This window comes from Dermacentor andersoni, chromosome 4 (genome assembly GCF_023375885.2).
Source record: "Dermacentor andersoni chromosome 4, qqDerAnde1_hic_scaffold, whole genome shotgun sequence".
Taxonomy (NCBI): Eukaryota; Metazoa; Arthropoda; class Arachnida; order Ixodida; family Ixodidae; genus Dermacentor; species Dermacentor andersoni.
The window spans coordinates 125,932,135-125,954,932 of record NC_092817.1 but is presented as its reverse complement, the minus strand read 5'-3'; the positions used below and the strand labels follow the sequence as shown (position 1 = coordinate 125,954,932).

The window sequence follows — 22,798 nt, the reverse complement described above, 5'->3', positions numbered from 1 at the left end:
GCGGTGGGTCCATGAGTGCGAGAACGAAGTCGTCATTAGCTCGCAGCCACCTAGGCTGTTTCTGCGTGACCACCTGATATGCAGTCGTTAGTTTCTTTCAAATGCGACGTCGTTTCTGCGTACAGTTCCCGAAAACTGTTTTCTTACTTCATCTTACACTGGCCGTACTGTACATAGTTTCGATATGCACCTTCACGTGAACCTGATGAAATCGGGTCGAGTCAGCTTGTCGGGTCGAAATCTTGTCGTCGGGCTCGTGTAAACGCTAGCCGGTCCCGCTGAGCGAGCATCGAGTTCTGCAAAACCACCTGCATATGGTGGGTTGGCCCGGGCAACCCGTTTGGCAAAAGGAACATAAACGCGGTCAAGTCGGGCTGTGTCAGCTCGACTTCGAATTCGACCCGCATCGCGTTCAAGTTTACGCAAACGAAGCTACTGACACATCGCGCCAAGTGTCGCCGAAGCATTGAGGCTTTGTGTTCCGGCACATAATGAGCCGAGCGCTCGCTAAACGAGCCGCGTGAGACGCAGCTGTGTACTCCGGAGCATTTGCGCTGCTCGAATACAAAACCTTGCAAACAATAGAAACACGTGCGAAGCCTAATGTATTGCGCGGCTTTCAAGGGCCAACAATCCCGCTTCTCGACATTATTGAGTACCTTGTGCTCACTTGTGCCTGTGAAAGGAGTTTCCTTCCTACAAATTAGTGCTTCCTTCACCGTGTGTTATGAAAAAAAAAAAGAAAGAAGCGACTCACCCTTTGAATGGGGCTCATATGCTGAACAAATTGCTGAAATAAAATTTCTTTCGCGTAGTTTGTGGCCTCCTTTCCTGAAGGAACTCTTACGCAAACTCTTGCGGAAACAATACTTTGGAAAGTGATCGTACCATAGGAAACTTTCTTTTGGTATGTAGAGCACTGCAGACACATAACCTATTGACGTATTTGCTATTCCTTACCCGTCCACGTAGAGATGTGTCTTTCAATCCGAGTGGCAAGCCGCGAACGTTTGACCATTGATCTAGAATATGCATATCTTCTAGTTTCTTTTTCATTGTTGAAATCATCCTTAGCGACCACCATCTCTGATCTGACGTAGTAAATTTTTGCTTCATCGTGCATCTGGTGCATCTCAGCATTGATAGCGCATGCGTACAACTGCACAGGCAAGTTTTCTCGAGCTGTGATCGGTGGGCATAGTCAATGTCATTTTAACAGTATTGGCTGTAAACCAGTGTTACAGTGTAGCGACAATCGACATAGTTTACCGACTAGTGAAAGTTGTTATTTGCGATATAGTACATACCGCGCTTCCGTTGGTCGCATAGCCATCACACCATCAACGAGTAGAATACACGGGAAACACTGACAGGGTCAACTTCATATTAAAATGTACTTGAATACAAAACATCAATGTAGCTGTTTATCTGGCGTGTAAATAATAGGCAGCACATGAATCCCGCCAATGGAAGCACTTTCTGGCGCTCTGCCAAGGTCTGTGCTGCCGACTGTTACGGACGAAATGATGTCGAGGAACGAGCCAAGAAGTGCTTAAAACTTTAACTGAACTTTAACTGAAACTTTAAAAACTGACAACTGAATGCACGCATCTTCTGGACTGCAGGTTCGTCACCGAACTTTGCTGCGTGTATTTCAGTGTACCGTCGTGCTGTGGCGCTTTTTTACAAGGCCCGAGCATGCCTTGTCTTGGGATGAAACGCGTTTTAAGGCTCAATAATATTTCCGCTTGCTCTCCAATGTCTATCATAGTGGCTGAAAAAAAATTGCTGCGCTTCTCTCATTGTACCGGGGCGCGACAGCAACACCGTACCGTAATCTGTAAGTAAAGAGACCTTCACATTGTACATACCAGGTGTGAGTATTTCGATGCATCTTCCTCTAAAACTGAGAAGGCTTCGTTTGCATGGATAGACATGTGTCCTTCATAACTTTTTTTTCTATCACACTCCAAGGTATCGGTGATTGATCATTGTTTCATCCCCGCCATTCCAACGCCCAAGTATGGCTCACGAAAGATTAAAGTACTGTAAGCCAAGGCAAAAGAAAGCTTCTTTAGCGTCTCAAAATTTGAACACAAAAGCCTCTTTTCTAGCTTGTCATACTTTGGTAGTACAGAAAGCAAGATAAAAGAACTTTCCGACAACGAGCAGGTCTGTAAGCAGGAGTAGTTTCGCGTCTGTCAGAATTCCTGGATAGAAACTTGAACAAGAGCGGCAATAGGTGCGTGAGAACAAAACGATGTTTGCGTATAAGATAGCACACGGGAAGCTAGAAAAAGCTAGGGTGGCTTGAAAAAAAAATGGTGATATTGATCGTTCCGTGATTCGAAGCTGCATAACATTTTCTTTTCGCTTTATAGAAACCGCCATTTTGGGCTGTGACGTGAACAATTTCTAAATTTTGTGCTTAGCGACGTCAAGTCGACAAGATCGCAATACACCAAAAACGCGCCTGCAGAACCGTTTTCGGGCATGCGAACCCACCGTAGCCATGTTAATCCGTTGTTGCCGTTAGAAAATGACAACTTCAAATAACCACAGATAGCGGCACACGGCATCCTTATTACTTACGTCATTGCGATAGAAATTAGACGGAGGCTCGAGACGCGTTCGCGCCGTCGCCGTTGTCGTGCTGTCCAACTATCGACGGGCGCATGCGCCATAGAGTAGGATGCGCCGTAGAAAACCGTAGAGTAGGATCGACTCGATACAGAAATGACATCTTTGTTTGCGCGTTAAACCGCATATCTTCAAAACAGCGTCCTACACAGCTTGCGTAGAACACATTTGGCGCCCAATTGAACGAATTCCAGATGAGTAATCGCATTCAAAGAGCGAGCATTAGCCGCGCCAAGTGGTCGGCCACCTCATTTCCTGTTATACCTGTATGATAGGGAATCCATTGAAAGTTAATTATATGACCGGAATGTGAAGCGAAGGTCAATTCTTTGCGACCACATACGGTAGCGACCATGAATCGGCATGAAAACAACATTGAGCCAATGACTCCAGCAAGGGCAGCGCTCTGCCTTCCGCCGCTGCAGCCTGAGCGTTGTGAGCACGCCAGGTACTTTCTGAGGCAGTAACAGGAAAGGTAAGGGGGGAAACAAAGCGCGTACGAGAGAGAGCTCTTCTCCAAAAGATGTTCCACATTTTCATCCGCGTTAGCCAAAGCTCATTTAAAACAGCTAAATAAGACAAACCACACAACTGAGTGTTAAAGCTGACTTATTTTGCCGAGTTTCCCAATTCTGCGTGTGAGCAAACGCGAAACCGCCGCACGTGGAAGTTGCGTCGATTCCTGCCAGCGTCTGTTCCAAGAAACCAGAAGCGCTGCCAAACGCTGCCGGACTACTTGGCGCGGCAACACATGTGCAGAAGCTCCGCATAAGTAGCTCTTTCTCTTCATCGCCACATGAGGATGTCCGCCAGTACAGCGTTGCTGCTGGCCACTTCGCTTCAAGTAGACTCCAACATGTGTGTTGAATCTGCATCCATGGCAGCACACATCGGGGCACCGATGTATCGGGTCACTGAAAGCGATTTCTTCTCCGCTGGAAGTTTTCCCCCCAAATTTCTGGCTGCCAAGTTGGGGGTGCGGCCCTTACACGAGTCCATATGGTATGCGCGAGAAGAAGGAGGAAGGGTTGTGAAATAACGGATAGGTAGGGAGGTTGACTAGATAGTAGTAGCCGATTTGCTACCCTGCGCTAGAAGAGGGGGAAATGGGAGGGTAATATATAAAGTGAGAGAGACAATACAGCTGCATCAGAGTGAGAGCAACACATCCGCGAAATAAAATAAACGCGCTCTGGTCGTTTGCACAGGCAGTCGTGCGAAGAACACTGACCACCTTCTGTGGTGATGATCGGTGAGGCGGCTATTGTATAACTTTCTGCGCACAAAAGACTGGTAACTTGCGGATCATTCCTCTACTCAAGGGATGCCAGCACATGCATTCAGTGTATCCAGAGCATACATTGAAATTTGAGCAGACGTAGTGTGCTGGTTGTTTAAAGGTGCATGGAGGTCGTCCACTAATGACCATCGTGCGGATGTGACAGAGGCGTCTGGGCTGTTACAGTATGAGTGCAGTTGGAGGTTTTCTTCCTTCTTATTCGGTGAAAAAGAACAAAGTGTGTAGGCCACGTGCAGTCGTGAACGGCGGAGATAAGGGCATCTAATGTACGATCGAGTTTTATGTTCCCAAAAAACGAAACGAGGTGCGTAGGCGTAGGCGAGGCACTTCATCCGGAGGTGTATACTGCGCGTCAGAGTAGGGGCATCCCGCTGCGACTTCTTGACGATCTGCCTGAGAGAATTGCTTGAGGCAAGGTTGAGGTTTTGCCTCGACAGGGAACAGCTTTCTTTGGCTCTTGCGCCCGTTTTCGTCGGTGGCGGTCGGAGGTCGATGTCTGGCGGTCGAAGTTTCGCCGCCGATGCTAAGGCGCGCGCGGTTTCGCGTAACCGTGTCTCGGTGCCCGTTCGTCGGCAACAGCAAGTATATTAGATTTTTTCTTTAATTCGTTGCGAACGTAGTTTTCGCAATCTTACGAGTTCTAGATATGACATTTGCGGAGGTAAAATAAGCATGTCGTCCAGTTTCATCAAATATCCCGGGCTATTATGGAAGTCGTGACGATAGGCAATAGACGAAAATTTGAAGGGTATAGAACTATGCTTCGTTGAAGGCGTGCTTTCGTAGCATTGTTATGCGTATAAGCGAATAGCCGGGCCTCTCGTTGCGTGGCATTACGCAACCACGAGCGAGCTTTTGGGGTGACTGGAAGGTTCAGATGCTGCGTGGGAGCGCTCGGGAAAGACGGCCCTTCTCTTCTCCCGCAAACCCTCTCCCTCTGCGGTGGCTGCAAGTGAGAGCTCCGGCGCTCGTACAGATGTACTAATTAACGGTTCCGTTCTCTGCGGAACTACGCAATGAAACACAAAGCGTAAGCCGAAGTGTCCTCACTGCAAGAAATGCACGCCTTGAAGCGCATCATTCCTTTAATAAAGCGAATAGCTGTCTAAAAGCGTTCGACTATTTGTTTGGATTGGCAATCATCGTCGATGGTTACTGCACAATTTTTTCGAAGACACGCAAAGGTGCGTCCAGCTTCTTTCTCAGAAAAAAGTCGAGCACGAGAACGGGAGACCGGAAGTGCTTTTTTTTTTTTTTTCAAAACCTCAAGCTCCCTGATGAAACGGCGCTTGCGCGAACGAACCACACATACGAGTGTGGCCTGTGAAAGAGGAGATGCGCATTGCTCAATTTTTTTTCTCTTGTATTGAGATGATACTCTATGAAACTACTGTTTTAATTTGTGGGGTTTAGTGTCCAGGGGGGAAACTGTACAGTTTACGAGTGACGCCGCAGCTGAAGGCTGTGGGTTGATTCCGACCACTTGAGGTTTCCTAACGCGCACCTAAATGTAAATACACCTTGTGTATTTGCATTTCGTCTACATCGAAATGCGGTCGCCGCGTCGGATAGTCGAACTATATGCAGTCACAACAGCTAAAAAATGTGGAAAGTGGGGCTTAGGTCTCCATATATTTTCCGACTAAGTGAAATGAAGTATTGGGAGGCGTACTGTTTTGAACCTCGCCACTTGGACTCCATTTAAGCAGACCTACCCCGTGTCTCAACTTGTTTACTTGTACCCTTTCAAACCTACTACATGCTAATGAAAGGAAATTTCATTGTAGACAAGTTCAGAAGGGGCGGCGTCTGAAAGAAGCCTTGGCGCTTTTTCGGTGGTCGCATGACTGATTCGAAAGCAACGGACTAACTAGAGCCAGGTTACGGAAGAGAAGTCCATATCTTCACCCGTTCGAGCGCTGCAGCATATTGACTAATGGCACCCTCGACAAATCGCACTGGTGCGCCCCGGGGCACCCTCGTGCGTCGTTTCATCCAATCATCGTCGCACCAGGGTCGCCCGGTGCGCACCGGTGCGACTTGCCGAATTCGCCGTTGGGGTCAGACGCGAACCATTCCTACCAACGCGCGCGTACTGCTTTCTCCCTGTATCTGAAGAACGACAAAGCTGTTCCGAGGGCATGCTTCAGCACACGCGTTCGCGTAGACGTAGTCAACCGCGCCTACGTTTAATGCAGGCCAATGCAAAATGGCGATGAAAGAAAGCACAAGGGGTGTGGGGGCGAGGCCGGACAAGGCGGCGAAAACAATGCAGTGAGTCTCGCCTTTTTATGCACGGAAACGGTGTGACGCGCAGCTGCGCGCGCGGAGAGGGCGGTGCGGCGAGCGAGGGAAGAACAGTCGCCAGAGGGAACAACTTGCGCCGCGCGCTAGACGCTGCAAGTGGGAATCTCGCTGACGTTGCTCGCGGAGCAATAAAGAAAACAAGAAAGGTCGAAAAAGAAAAATTTAACAATTGACAGGAGTGACGATACGGATAGCGCCTCGTGAATGTCGAAGAAAGCCGGTGCCCCAGGCCAGGGGTCGGTCGCGAGGCGAGGCGTGGAGCTGCTTCGCACGTTCCACAGACGGAGCAGCGAGTCGGAGCACAGACGGCGGCGGATCAGGGGGGACACTCGCAGACGCTCGCTCGTCGTATGCGCGGCTCGCCGGCTGGCTTCGCGCCCGTAGCTGCGGCTGCTCCGTCACGCAAACAGCGTCTCCGAGGGCCCCTCTGGGAGAGAGTCGCCGAGGGCGCAGTGGACAGAACCCCCACGGCCGCGATACTCCTGCGTTCGGCGCGGTGACAGTAGCGATCGTCGTCGTCCTTTTTCATTTGCGGTGCTGCGAATGCGTGCCAGATCGTCGGCTGACTCGATGCGATGGGTGTGTTGAGGTTGCAGAGGGGCGCATCGTGCGGTGACGCGGGAGGCCACGTGATTTCCGTCCATTCGTGCCACCTGGCGCCGTCGACAATCAACGAGAAGCTCGGGTGAGTCTGCGCCGAAACAATGCGCATATACAGGTGCGCTGGAGCGGACCGTTTGTTGTGGGTGCGATTACGGCCGTCGTCGCGCGCGTAGTGAAGCGTAGTTTGGCGGGGATTTCTTCTCGCCCTGCAGGGTAGAACGCTCGTGTGCGAACTGAGAGCGTTTTTTTTTTTTTTTTTTGATATGATATAAGGAGATGTTGGCGCACAGTTTAAGGCGCCGGCTACTCCTCATCTCTTCAGTGGTTGCCTCATACATCGTACAGAGCGGTTAAATTTCGCATGGCGATCACTGAAGAAAAGTTTTGAAAAATCTCACTACCTGAAATAAATTATGCGCTGGTTGACCAGCTGAGAACATCTGCTCGTGAAACGTGTTTTGGCGTGTCGTTTCGTGCGGGTAAAAGTTGCAAGACTAAATATGTAACAGCCTGAATGGTTCCAGTCCTGAATTGATCTTTCAAAACAGCGTGCTTAATTTAGCTTCAGCTCTCCCGCACTTCCTACGACGGGTTTCTGTCTGAACAGAATATTAAGAATCAGAGGAGTAATAAGGAAACGCCGTTAACTGTGTGCTGACAGTGCAATGAACGAGAAAGAAAGACTTTTGCACGAGCAACATTTTCCTGGGAGGGCGACCTTGATGGCATGGGAAATAATGCCCTACTTTAAATACTTCTAATAATATTATCAACGACTGTAGCACGTGATTGCATGTTCTTACATCAGCAAACGAATCTCACTCCTTGGCAGCCTCGTGAACATCAAAGAGAGCTGGCCAAAATCATTAAACGGTTCTGGCAAAAGGCTTGCCAAACCGGACGAGATCTTGGCAAACATCTATTCATATATGTCTACATATATACATCTGGAAACACTCCTGTTCCTAGGGATTTCGTTTCTTTCGACAAACGCTGTACTCGCTTCCTGAAAAAAAAAAAAAAACACATATGAGCAAAGAAACAAAATTCTGTGTTTATATCGGTGACAGGCGACACACTATGTTGCTGGCAGACAGCTTTTGTTATGTTGATGGACCTTGTGGCTCTTAGTCATTCTGGAGGAGGATTGTCCTTTCTTTTTCTTTTTTTCGTCTCGCATTATTGTACAAAGAACTATGGGATTGTCGAACTCCAGAAATATTCGAACTATACCGCACTTGAACTCAGACACATTGGCGCGGTATGAATGTCAGCGCGACTGAAAAATGCGTTTGCTCAAATGCCTAGTGAGGTGACTGTCTATACGCAAAGCATCATGACAATCGTGTATTATTAACCCAACATATAAAGGAAAAATAAAGAAATGGCCGCGCTCTGCGAATGCCTGCCGACAGCGCTGCTTTGCGATACGTTAGACATAAGATAAAGGAAATACAAGAACTGGTTAGAGCTAACAATCCTTTCTTGCGCGCAGCTCGTGAGTCAAAGTCTTCGAGCTGCCGCAACTGAGCAAATTCTGCGGGGTTCTTGTGTACCAAACAAATATAGAAATAGGGACGAAATTAGAGATATTGGCGCGCGTACATCGTTTATTCTTTTTTGGGAGACGGCTTTTCACCCGCTAACAGCTGTTAAAGTCATCGCTCGGCGCGAACGCGTCTGCAAGTATCGGATCTTTCTCGAATGCAGTCGCGGATATTTAACTGTTCTCTATGTTGTCGACGAACCTTGTGCAATCAGAGTGCATGCCCGACGCGAATAGTTGTGTACATTCCTGAATGTGCGCGACCACCAGCGATTACGCCTGAAATGTACACGTGGAGTCAGTCGCATACAGCCGACGCGTCTGACCCGCAGATCAGATTTCGACGATCGAGTAGCGTGATCCGGGCTATCGTTGTGCTTTGAGTGTCACTCCTTTTCCTGGAGACAAGTTTGCTTAATGAAGAGTCAGCTTCGTCACTCACAGTACATTTTTATACTGTCCGAGAGAGAGAGAGAAGACAGGAAAGGCAGGGAGGTTAACCAGACGCACCCCCGGCACTCGGGGAAAGGGTATGGGGTTGAAGAGAGAGATAGAGAGAGAGATGAGATCGAGAGAGCACGGTTTCGAGCACATTTGAAAGTTGGCATCGAGTCTACACACGGTTGCCAAGACCTGTCGACTTGATGTATTTCAACAGCGCTTTCATGGCTTTATGTGCCATCGACGCGTACGGCCATGGTCCAAAGATCTTCATTACCGAAAATGGTCTAGAGTCCAGCTGCTTCAATGCTGTCCGGAGAGCTTCGCGCTCGGCGTCGTATTGGGTACAAAGGACGCGGTCAGTCGTTTCTGTGGTTCCACAATAGTCTCACGTGGACGTATCCCCCCCTTCCAATGCGGAACAAGTAGGCCTTCGTAAATGCCACCCAGAGGCGGCACAATAATGTCGCCTCAGAGCGGGACACATTTGATATTGTCAGCGTCTTCACTGTCATTACAACGTGACAATATGCTAACAGTCATCATAAGTTTTGTACCTAGCTAAATGAACCATGCACGTCTTTATAATAAGTACGGCTAGACAATCAATCGATAGGATTTTCCAATACCCAACTAAGCTTTTATTGCCTGATTGTTCTTGTTTCGGGAAAAAAAAAGAGGCAGTTGAACTGCAAGTAAAAGGACTTGTATGTGTGGTTAGAACATCTCCAATTAGTTTCGCACCATTTGCTATCACTCGGTTAAGTATTTCGTCTTCTATTTGATCCACTGCAATGGGCGTATAGTACGAAAGAAAGCCTTTGTATCTTCACGCTTTCTCAAGCTGTCTGCCGAATCCGAAGGCAAAGCGCCTCACATTTCATTGCAGCCTGTAAAGCGGTTGAGTGAATCTTTGGCGAGCAATGGAATGACCCTCAATTTCCTTTGTCACTTCTCTCTCTGGCTAACCACCTGTCGGTGTGACATGCGCCTGTGCTCGTGCATGTAACTGTCTTGTAGTTTTGCCTGCCTGCTCCTCGCACTCCCTTTCGTATTAATTGTGTATACGTGTTCAAAACAAATAATAATGAATAGTTCTTGTTTATTGGCTTCTTCATCGTTCAGTCGATTTCCCGGAATCGCAGTTTTATATCTTGCTTCTTCTTCTATAGCCCCATCTGTTTCTTTTTAGTTTCGCGCCAGTGTGGGGACAGCTGGTCCGAGTTGCCCGTTTGACTGCTCCATTCATTCGTTCCCATAGATTCAGTCTTCCCTTGTCGTCGTTTAAAGTGACACAAAAGCGAAACAATAAATCTCTTGAGACTAATAAACCATTGTTTGAGAACCCTGCAGGCAGTCATTTCAAAATATTAGTCTTATTATTAGATAAGAAAATGAAGGTCGAAGTATCAGTATTTGAATGTAGCGCCGAAATCCCGACGCCGGTAGATCAGTGTGACGTCAGAGATTCCAAGTATGTTTTCGCATTTGGGCTGCGTTGACCGAGTAAAGATTCCCAATACTTGCCATGTTCCATATTTGGTTCCTTTAGAACACAATGTAGGCAATCTGTACCGCTATGTAATTAAGTAGGCGCTAGAAGATGCCATCAAAGTCCATGACGTCACAGCGACCAGGTGCGGGAACTTCAAGGAGGCGTCGCCACCCGTATTTCGTTCTTGCGCTTTTTCTGGTTTACCAAGCGTCTTAGCGTGGTAAGAGTGATGTTTTTGGTGTCATAGAAAAATAATTTACTGATGCAGCAGAAATCACTTTTCTCTTTAGTGTCCCTTTACGTATTGACGCGGTTGCCACCTACGCACGAAAATGCTGGAGGAAGGGAGGTTGGAATAAGCGTGCTCCCGCTGCTGTAGAGAGAGGCCCCGTCGCATTTGCGCTTTTCCGACTGAGTGACGTCGGCATCGAAATGTCGCGGTTGGAGTGCAGGACTCGCCGAGGCGACGACCGAGAAGGGCAGGTGATCGGTCCTTTCGACGAGAGATGTCAGGTCAGATGTGGAGGCTAGCCGCGGTGGTCGCTGAGGCTAGACGTCGCTGCCAGCTTTGTCACTTCGTCGTCCCAACAATGACCCCTTTAATCAGCGGCTCGCGAAAACGTCGACGGCAGTGGTCAGCTGCGTTAAAGGGATACACATATCATTCGCTGAGAGAGACGGAGGACACGCAGAAAGGAAAAAAAAAATGAAAGCGTGAAAACTGAAGCAAACGGCGCCATAGTTCGCGGAAGACAAATCTGCATTAGGCAGATGTAAAACTGCGCGGCTGATGACACGACTTTGCCGGGGTTAGCAACTTACATTTACACAGCTTCGTTCTCGGCCAGGAGCGCATCGTGCACTTTCTTTGTGCTCTACGACAGCTTGTCGTGAGTTGCATTAGCGACTATGGCAGAACCTTGAACACTTGGGGCAACTTAAACATAAACAATAAATTGTGCCGATCCCACGCACTATAGGAATCGATGTTATGCGAAGAATTTTGCAGTTTCTTGGGCATCGAGCATCGTTTGGCATCCAGCAAAGCGTTACCAGATGAACGATCAATTGCGTGCGTGTGTGTGTGTGTGTGTGTGTGTGTGTGCGTGCGTGTGTGTGCGTGTGTGTGGGTTCGTGCGTGCGTGCGTGCGTGCGTGCGTGTTGTGACAACAGCAGCAACATGACGACGATGGTGACAACGATAGTATGACGACAACGTGATTAAGATTGATTTTTTTTCTACTCCGACGAAGAAATGCTATGGTGTTGTGCTGCATAGGTCGCAACAATAATATCAGACGCGAGTGTCTTTCTTCTCCGTGTATGGGCTCTAATGTCGCGCGCGTGAGGTTTGCCAATACATTGTATGCACGCAGAGGCAAGTGACTAATGAAGCCCTGACATTTCTTCCCGCGGCACTGTTGTATCTCACGTTTATGCTTCGTTTCTTTTCCTTGCGTGGCCTGTGTGTGCACTGACCGCTCTCAACGGCTTCCGGCGGAAAGGTCAACTCCTCTTTCGAGACGACCGCTCCTGCCGACGGACAATGCGGCCGATCGGTCATGCTGCCGCCAGAGACCAAGGGTCAGACCTTTGTCAGGGACGAAATTCTGCAGTCGTCGCAGAACCCGTAGAATCATTCCTTTGCAGCTCCGTACTGAAACATCCTGATAAGTTTAAAAAATAGGCAAGGCAAACAGTTCAGCACATACGTAGAGGGCAGAACGTCTTTATCGTACCTGCAGCCCCGTTGCTGCTGGTATACCTAAGGTTTCCGGTAGAATAGTTAGGGCGAGCGCGCAAGAGTGAGTCGGCTCTTCAGTTTGTACTGTCTGCTCGCGGATCTCTTTGAGGGTTCACGGTGGTAACATAGCGGGGGGGGGGGGGGGGGGGGGGGGGAGGGGCGTCGTATTGTGAGTATGTTGTCAGTGCAGCCACCACACTGTCTGCAGTGCGCTTAGTCGAGCACATTCCTCGTAGTTCTGAAATGTCTTCAACGTTGTTCTCGCTCCGGGCACAAACAACCACCTGCACCTCGGTGTCACACGTGACAACTCCGAGTTGCTGGCAATGGAGCTGACCACTGCCTGGCTGGCCGGCAGTTTAGTGGTACTGCCAGTTGAAAAAGAAAACGGTGCAGCGCCAAGAGCACTGGTCGCATTACAGACGCAGACAAAACGGGCTAAGGGTACGGGAGTGGCTGCTGATATAGAGGGAGAGGGAGAAATAGGGGTAGTCTTTAGAGACTCTCGAGCTTTCGCGTTCCTTTGTGATATTTTTCTCGCCAACGTCACTTGAAAGAATAGTCGTTTTTAAGTTTACAGACCGAGGAGCGTCATAAAGCGATGTAGTCTGGATATGTAGACTCGTAGCACTTATTCTACGCATTGTGCCCAAAAAAGAAATCGACGCTAGAAATCGAAAAACACGAAAATTACCGAAAAGAAGAAGAACGTGATTTATCGAGGGTTTTGAACTCTATGCAAAGTCGTAACTGTGAAGACAAAACAAAAAAAAAAACACCCAATGCGATGACTGTGCTTTATATTGTTGACAAGAGAAATGAATGAGAATTTTCGTAGATGCATATGAAGTTGCCGCAGCTCGACGGGGGCTCAGGACATGAAGCTTGTGCGCGAAAAGCCCACGAAACGAGCCAGATTGGCTTGTGATGGGCGTCGCACCGCCTGAAGGCACTGTCCCACGAAACAAAGACTAATATGGAAATTAAAGGCGCCAATATTGGGTCTGTAGGACGCAAGAGTAGCGTTCAGAAGCCACAATGAAGCATAGCTGCGACGATATCAGGATTGTCGCAACGTGCTTTAGAATACGACCGAAATTCTTCTCGACAACCATTGAAACAGAAAACGGGGTTAGCCGAGTATTCTGCTAAAACCTTGACTCGTTGCTTTTGTTACTTCATAGTAACGAATTTTTGCGATAACGGTTAGCTTCACGTAAATGGAAACAACAGAGAGATGGAGAGAAAAAAGGGGAGGAAGTACAGGGAGGTTAGCCTGTGTAAGTACCGGCTGGCTACCCTAAGCTGGGGAAAGAGGTAAAGGGAATAAAATGAGAAAGAAGAAGAAAATTCTGAAAAATTCAAACAAAATTTAATTTATAGCTAACGGCAGTAGCACTATAGTGCATACACGTTCACTCTGCAGCTCAAGCTGGAATACGTACGCGTGCAGACGCTAGCAAGGTACATGGAGTGTGTGTTGGCTGAGAAAGTCAAACGAGTACTGACACACATTTTCCCAAGTTGTAGAGGCTACCACCATTTCTGCCGCGCAAAAAAAAGATGACACTTTCGAGCACGAAGGTTGGGAAACATTTGTAAGGCATTTAAATTTCGTACTTAAAGTTCTCTAGAAATGTCAGACTTGGCGTCATCGACATTGTCGTGCCGTCCTTACAGGGAGCAAGATTTACTGACTTATTGTAGAGATAAGGCTATAGATATGACGACGTTACGCATAGGAAAAAAAAAATAAACAAGAGTGCTGCGCATTTTTTTCTTGACTGCACCCGCGTTTGGCAGCCACAACGATAGCAGGAACGGAGCGAACCAGCATATCATGACGTCGCGACAAGTACATATCATTCGTACCAATACCGCGAAACTATAGCTCGCAGCAAGAAGCACTATACGAAATAGTTTGACTGTTCTGGCGCTTGCTAGTATTTCGCTCCGTTCACAGGGCTTGGAACTTCATTCACCGCAAAAAAGGAAGTCTTAAAAAAAATTATGGGGTTTTACGTGCCAAAACCAGTTCCTGATTATGAGGCACGCCGTAGTGGAGGACTCCGGAAATTTCGACCACCTGGGGTTTTTTAAACGTGCACCTAAATTTAAGTACACGGATGTTTTCACATTTCGCCTCCATCGAAATGCGGCCGCCGTGGCCGGGATTCGATCCCGCGACCGCGTGCTCAGCAGCCCAACACCATAACCACTGAGCAACCGCGGCGGGTAAAAAAGGAAGTCTTGGATATCTTGTCAGTACTCCTTTAAGATTTAGTGTTTAATGTAAGAGGAGCAGTCTAGGTGAACAGCAATGTAATTTACGCCCTTATTCGCTTTTAAAGGCGCAAATTATCTTACAGTTAGAATAGAGCCTACTTAAACAAACGAGAGCACTTTTCGACTATGCAACTTCAATGTGTAACGTCTGTGTCAAAAATTTTGAAACAACAAAGTCTTTCGTCAGGCTCTGTAGGCGACCTTGCGCTTCGAAGTACAGGATATTATAAAAGCCCGATCTCTCTGTCTCTCCCTGCGGCTTTGGATCAACGAAAACATAACAGTGGCCTCCGAACAATAGTAGAAGGCCCGTCACGTCACACTAGCTTTGGCTTTGAAGCTTTTGAAGCCGACGTTACTTCTGAGGCCGCGAAGGAATTCGCCTTATCTTCTTTCTTTTTCTTGACAACCCGGGTGCTTTTGTTCGCATGTGCATAGACGTCCACTTTTGCCTTGCCTACATCTCGTTGCGAAGAAAGTGCTAAAACGCAGCAGCTGCTGCCATGACCCCCACATTTTCGCACTACAGTTCTGCCTGTCACCGCGTCATTCGTGCGTCGAATGGACACCGTGAAGTACGAGTAAGTCGGCGGTTTTGATATTCTTAAGATATTTTTTTTTCGTTAACATCTCAACGTCTTGTTATATGGCAACCACCTAACGTTCACGCGTGCTGACGTTCTCAAAGGCCAACTGTAACGAAGTTTTGGACCGCGTAATAAAGCCTAGTTTCAGATGGTTTTGAGATAAACAGCCTCCGCCCTAATTTCTTTGTGTGAAATACGAGTGCATGCGTCCCGAAAAGTTCGCAGAAGGTTTTTGATACCGAAACTGAAAAAAAGAAAAGGAAACAACGCCGTTCGCGCACACCGGAAATCATGCAGAACACGAAACGATGAGAGCCAGCGTCGTGCCTGGGCATGACCTCCGCGATTGAGAGGCGCCCGCGGCGCGCTGAACATCTCGGAGGCCACATATTCTGTGATTGACGCCATATTCACCAACCAGCAGGTGCGCGCGTCGTCTGCGTAGGTGTTATTTGAAGGCTGCTAATAAAAAAGTCAGACAACCACCAGCCCTGAAATTTTGCCGAGATTCATTTGCTAGTACATGTCCTTACTATATATTCATTCATAACCAATTTATACTAATTGGGAAAAAAAAGTAAAATATCGTTTCAGTTGGCTGACATAGACCGCGACCTTGTCGCGACGTCTGTTGCAGTGGCTGCTGCATGGTTGTTTACCTACAGCTTCAGTGAATGGACCAGAGCTAGCTGTTCCACTAAATGTGAAACGCAAATATAGATGTTTCCTGAAGATAAATAGCATGCCAACTTAGCAATACGCGCAATTCTACCCAAATTTATACAATCATATCCCTCAGAAGAGCGCGCCGGTAATTGCGATCTGGAGTGACAAGCCGCTTCTGGCACTATTTGATATGAAGTTACTTGTCTGCTCCCAATAGCATGAAAAGGAAATTAAAGAAAAATAGTTTATTATATGCCATCATGACGAACGCTGAAGTCAAAAGGCACTCCATTAGAATGACTGCTGAGGTACACAAATTCAGTGGACGCGCTATGTAGGCGTAAGCTTTGAACTTCAGCATCTACTTTTTCATCGTTCTCATCAAAAGTAAAGTAGATATGCGTGGGCTGCCATCCAAACGAGGTTCACGGTTCTCTCGCGAAACTTTCGCTCAGCGACTGATCTGCCGGTTATTAGTGTGCTGACATTGGGTAGATTGTTTTTGTTTTGTTTTTTTCTCTGTCGGCGATGTTTGGGCAACAGGCGGCCAGACAGCGACTCTTTTCACCGATGGATCGTGTCCCCGTACTCGGGCAGACGGGTGAATCAGCGAGGATGTCTGTCTACCGATGTCAGCGCCGTGTCGACGTTAGTGTCGTGTCGACGTCAGTGTCGTGTCGATGTCAGTGTCGTGTCGACGTCAGTGTCGTGTCGACATCAATGTCGTGCTCGCCTCGGAGAGAGTACGGTCACCCAAGGCAAGCGTACGGCAGCAGTTCGCAGCAGCTGGGATTACTAGGAAACAAAAGTGAATTGTGAAAACTGTTTATGCGCTCTGTCAGGCCCTTCCCGTGAAGCCTGATGCTTTACGCATCGGACACGACGAACCAGGTGCACCGCAGTCCATGACGTCACACACTGCGGATAATCATGGCGCGTATACGCAGTAAACGTCAAATGCCTCTGGAATGTGCGAATCAGATCCTAAAGTCTATGTCCAAGAGCGACATCTATTTGACACCACAGGTGGGTAGGTTTATCAGAGAAACCCACGGAAGTCTTTAGAGCCTGTAAGTTTGACTTAGGGAAATTGACGGCCCATAGATTTTATCACATGGCCTCTAATGTATATTGTAGCAACTCTGCATCTGGACAGTGTATAGATGTTATTTCCTAACGTCTAGAGAAAATTACCCATATGGTGGCTGTCATTAATTTCCTAACCATGCATATAAACGTATCATCAAAGTGAGTAAGAAAATGTTTGTTAGTGTCAGTTATTACGCAGGTCGATGAGCATGATCTCAAAATTTCGTAATTGTTTGGCCATGGTTCAACATCTGCCATAATTGCTGAGAACGATATATGTCATGGCGGGTCAATGGAAACGAGGTGGAAACACGCGCATGAACAATTCTCTAATCAAGCAGTTTTTGGGCTAAGTTACAGGCAGTCACACATGCCCGCGAAAGTCGCAGCACAACACCTCTGCAATGTATATTTGACATCTGCCCGCCATAACCTTTGGGACACGTGTCAGCGCTAGGCGTGCAAAGAGAGTCAGCTTTTTCGTTTCCTTAAATTCCCGCCTGGGACGGGGTCCATTCCAATTTTACGCTTAATCACTTGCTCATTAAAGCTTTAATCAGTGTCAAACATGTTTTCACAACTCTAAGGATGCAATACGCAGTCACTTTAGGGCGATCCACAAGAACTCCACATCAAACCTGTGTTATCCACGGACTTACTCGCGAGGAAGCAACGCTGACGTACTGCATCAGAACCGACTCCGCCTGCACCCCGGCTTGGATATCCGAGGCTGGACGTTACGCTTCTCCGCTCTGTGCTTTCTGTGGTGATCTCGGGGACACCAAACATTTCATTTGGTAAAGCCCGCAGTTCGACACGAAAAGAAAGACGTCCTTTTCCCCGGAGGGCCCGAGTCAACCATCTGCAGGAAGAGAGTGCAACGACAGCTGATTGCCTTCCTGCGAGACACGGGGCTCCTCGACACTTAGTGACACATCCCCGATCTCAACTCATGGGAGGCTCGTGCGGAACAATTGTCGGCTACGTGTGCCAGGCTGACCCCCGCCTAGCTGCCATATCGCCACCACCACCGCCACCATCATCTACCCGCCATAAAAGCTTAGTGGCTATGGCATTGAGCTGCGGAGCTCGAGGTCGCGGGTTCGAACCCGACCGTGTAAGCCACATATCGATAGGACGAAATGAAAAAGAAAGGATTGTGTACTTAGATTAAGGGGCGCGGTAAGGAGCCCCAGGGGGTCAGAAATCAGTCAGGAGTTCCCCGTACGGCATGCCTCATTAATAACATCGCGGTTGTGGCGCCAGAATTCAATGCTCTTTAATGTGACATCTCTGCGCTGTACGGGATATGTATCGTACGCTTCAAATATCCAAAGCGTTACATATATCGACGACATATCTACAACATTAATACGATGGCAGTTCGTCGATTGTGAGAAAGTTGCTCTTTAGTAAAATGAATTGAAAAGAAAGTGGTGTCATGCATGTGTCTATGGTAATGCAACATGTATGTGCTTCGCTGGGGCCGGTGGGTGGAGCTTCGAGCTCGTAATTCGAGTCGCCGATTTAGGAACGAATCGGAGCCGGCAGTGCTCTCAAACTTCAAGAATTAAGTAAGGGGCAATGCTTCGGTCGAGCAAGCCGTATACCACTTCAATGACTGCCTGATTTCCTCTGTCTGCCCCCTTCGCACAGGTATAGTGTCAAACTCCGTGACTACTCTTTACGACACATTTTCTTGCTTCCCGTAACGCGTCACTTGAGTGCTTTAAACACATGCGCAAACATGTGTACGTCATTCGCGAAGGCCAACACGTCCTGTAGCGTGCCGTGCTCTACGAGTGCATCGGTTGTATATCTCGCAACGATGCTTCCGTACGCAGTGCTTTCCGACACGTTCCTCCTTGCCTCTAAGCTCCAGATAATCACGTTTAAGAATGCTGCAGCTCGCGGTCATTAATTGGCCTAGTTTGCAGACGCACAGATTGACTAATAACGAAAGGGTAAATAAAGGAACACAACGATGTTCCTCCCCACTGCTCTGATTTCTTTATACATGTCGTTTCGGGAAAGTCCCTTTCTTGATCTCTTTCTTTTCCTCATCTCCTTCTTCTATACTGCCTGATACGTTGCGAAAGAGAGCGTCTGTTACTCTCTGGACGGAGAGTTATCGTTCGTGGCTGACACGTATCAGGGGGCTATAGGGGGCGTTCGGGCACGGGGTCTCCCTATTATGTGGGGCAATCTGCGAAAGTTGCTGGGCCGCTTTCGTCCACGGCGACGGCCTAACTTTCCCGGCGCTGTACCACGGCTTTCACGCTGATAGGAAACGAAAAAGACAGCGCAGGCCTACACGCTAACACGTTCAACGGTGGTGCGGAGGCACACAAAAGGAGGGAAGCGAGAGTTCCTTATCGCGTTCCATGCTGCCTCCATCGACCAGCCGCGCCGAAGCTGAGATGGCTGCTCTCGCGCTCCACATATATATATATATATATATATATATATATATATATATATATATATATATATATATATATATATATATATATATATATATTGTTACGCCCAGAAAAGGCGTTACTTTGAAGCCGGGTAGAGTTAGAAGCGATGGCCTTCGTCAACTGAGCGCCTGTCGAGACTCAGCCAGCCAGCCACACGTCGTCGTCCTCGTTCACCACCCTTCGGTGCCCCCACATACTGTTTGTTGAGGCGTGAACCCACTATGCACCTAAGCGCGTCACATTCGTGAACCCACTATGCACCTAAGAGCGTCACATTTCCCTCCGCGCAGACGAAGCCCGCCGGGCAAGTCAAACAGGCTGTCGAGAAATAAAGGGCTTTAAACGGGCGACATGCGAAAGTTCAGTCTTTGCTGACCGTCGGCCATTTGATGTGAGACGTGCTATGCGGTAGGTTAATTCGCTGATGCGCTCCGTAATAACATAGGGTCCAACATAGTGGGCCAGCAGTTTTTCACATAGTCCACGTTTCCTGGTTGGTTTCCAGAGCAACACTAAATCACCAGGGTCATATATCACGTGTCGGCGTCGGCGGTCGCAGCGTGCCTTCGAGCGGTCTTGTGAAACAAGAGTGCGTAACGAAGCAAGTCGTCGGGCTTCTTCAGCAAGACAGACTGTCTCTGATATACAAAGATTATCGTGGCTGGAAAACGGGAAGATAGTGTCTAGTGTATAACGAGGCGGACGAGCGTAGAGAAGAAAGAAGGGACTGTAGCCCGTAACTTCATGCTTTGAGGTGTTAAATGCGTACGTAATGAAAGGTAGCACGCTGTCCCAGTTCTTATGATCTGACTCGACATACATGGACAGCATGTTAGTAAGAGTTCTGTTCGTGCGTTCCGTAAGGCCATTTGTTTGGGGATGATACGGGGTGGAATGTCGAAACCTTGAAGCACATAGACGAAGCATCTCTTCGACCACGTCTGCAGTGAACTGCCGCCCACGATCGCTGATGATGACTCTGGGAGGTCCATGTCGGAGAATGACAAAATGCAGCAGAAAAATACACACTTCGGTTGCAGTAGCCGATGGTATTGCAGCTGTGTCACAGTAGCGTGTCAAGTGATCGGCACACACGATAATCCAGCGATTCCCATCGGATGAACGCGGGAAAGGACCGAGGAGGTCGATGCCAACTTGCTCAAAGGGAGAGCTGGGGGGTGGCACTGGATGGAGTTGACCAGGAGGAGCACTCGTCGGACGCTTATAACGTTGACACTCGCTGTAGCTGGACACATACTGGGCGGTCGTCTGGCGCATTTTAGGCCAGTAGAACCTTTCTTGGAGGCGGTAGAGAGTTCGCGCAGAACCCAAATGTCCAGATGTTGGATCGTCATGCATAGCGCGCAAGACGGAGACACGGAGACTCTCCGGGACCACCAGAAGATATCGTGGGCCTGTAGTAGAATAGTTCTTTTTGTAAAGAACCCCATCACGAACACAGAAACGAGTGGATGGTGCTGATTGCCTTGCAGTAATGAGCAGTGGTTCTAAAGTTCTGTCTTTTTGTTGCTCGACCTTGAAGGTATTTATATCAGGAAATCCCGGCTCCAGTGATGCGATATAGCAGTCGAAGTTGTCCGCGTCGCAGTCCGTCGTTGGAAGCGGCATGCGCGAGAGGCAGTCAGCGTCGGCGTGTCGGCGGCCGCTTTTATAAGAAACGGTAAAGTTATATTCCTGTAAACGGAGTGTCCAACGCGCAAGCCGGCCCGACGGATCACGGAGATTAACCAGCCAGCAGAGAGAATGATGGTCTGTCACCACAGTGAAGGGGCGCCCGTACAGGTACGACCGGAAGCGCTGTACTGCGAAAATAACTGCAAGACATTCTTGCTCTGTAACAGTGTAGTTACGCTCGGACTTACTTAAAGAACGACTCGCATAGGCGACGACGTGTTCTTTGGTGTCGACGCGTTGAATAAGAACGGCGCCGATGCCAATACCGCTAGCGTCCGTATGAACTTCTGTGGGAGCCGCATGGTCGAAGTGTCGGAGAATGGGATGAGACGTCAGACGAGACTTCAGCTCACGAAAACTAGCTTCACATTCAGGAGTCCACTCAAAGGGAACGCCCTTCTGGAGGAGGCATGTCAGCGGATACGCGATGTTGGCAAATCCACGAATAAACCGGCGGAAGTACGAGCAAAGCCCTAGGAAACTGCGTAGCTCTTTTACATGGCGAGGTTGCTTGAAGGCTTCCACCGTAGCAGTCTTCGCTGGATCAGGCCGTATGCCGTCCTTATCCACTAGGTGTCCCAGAACGAGTGTTTGGCGCTCTCCAAAATGACACTTCTTCGAGTTGAGCACCAAACCCGCTTTGTCCAAGCAGTCTAGCACAAGATCGAGACGTGCGTTGTGCTCACTGAACGTGCGCCCGAAAATCACTACATCATCTAGATAGCACATGCATACTTCCCACTTCAAACCACGCAGGATGTTGTCCATGAAGCGCTCGAAAGTTGCAGGCGCATTACAGAGCCCGAACGGCATCACATTAAATTCAAAAAGTCCATCTGGTGTTACAAATGCCGTTTTCTCCTTGTCTGCCTCGTGCATAGGAATCTGCCAGTACCCCGACCTCAAGTCAACAGACGAAAAGTAAGACGCTGATGAGAGGCAGTCGATAGCATCATCAATACGCGGAAGAGGATATACGTCCTTTTTAGTGATGGTGTTGAGGCGGCGGTAGTCAACACAAAATCGCCATGTACCATCTTTCTTTCTAACCAGGATCACTGGCGCTGCCCACGGACTACAGGATTCTTGGATTACATTCTTATTTAGCATTTCGTGGACTTGGTCATTGATCACCTTGCGTTCCGACGGTGAGACTCTGTATGGTTTCTGTCGCAGCGGTTGGGCAGATCCCGTATCGATGCGATGGTGTATACGAGAAGGAGGAAACAATGGTGGTCCCTCTTGCTGGAAGAAGTCAAACAGTCGGGCATGTTTTAGCAGAATATTCGCCACTTCGTGACGCTGCTTAGTGCTGAGCGACTTGTTTACCATAGTCAGAAATGAGGAGTGCGCCGCAGGGCAGACATTAGCGAAATGGCGCTCATCCGCAGAATCAAGGGCCTCTGTAAGAATGGCGAGCGATAGCACGTGATCTTCATGGTAGGCGGCAAGTTTCAGACCCTGTGGTAGTATTGCAGGTTCACTCGAACAGTTTACGGCCCATAAGTTGGTGCGTCCCTGAACAACTGACAGCGTGCAATACGGTATCAGTACATTCCTCTTGATGCAACTCAGGTGAACGGGCTCCACGGTAGCGTCAAACGTTCCGTCGGTGGTGGGGAAACAGGCGACTGAAACACACGTTGCGGATAACGGAGGCACAACTGTATCCCGGGATACACAAAGCACACTTTCACGACACGGTGGGGCTTCCATAAACGCCGCAGCAAAGCTAGTACCTACACTGATTTCACCCGTTTTGCAGTCGACGGTGGCACCACACAGTTTCAAAAAATCAAGACCCAGGATTACGTCATGCGTAGAATGAGGTAGAACAGCGAACTCCGCGTTAAATATTTGACCACCCAAGGTAACGTCTACATTACACACGCCCACAGGATACAACTCCCCACTCACTCCGCGAAACGTATCGG

At 48.5% G+C, this 22,798-nt stretch overlaps 1 protein-coding gene across 2 annotated transcripts in view; it reads left to right on the top strand.

Annotated features, from left to right (window-relative positions):
• The window catches only part of LOC126537606 (vesicular glutamate transporter 1-like), a 226,148-nt gene that overhangs the window by 21,830 nt on the left and 181,520 nt on the right, over nt 1-22,798 (top strand). The window contains exon 1 of one of the 2 annotated variants that reach the window (XM_050184755.3): nt 6,345-6,932. The exons of the other annotated variant lie outside the window; for it this stretch is intronic. Coding sequence (XP_050040712.1) covers nt 6,823-6,932 — 110 coding nt within the window. The 5' untranslated portion in view covers nt 6,345-6,822. Of the gene's footprint in view, nt 1-6,344; nt 6,933-22,798 lie in introns of those variants that run through there. 2 annotated transcript variants of the gene reach the window in all.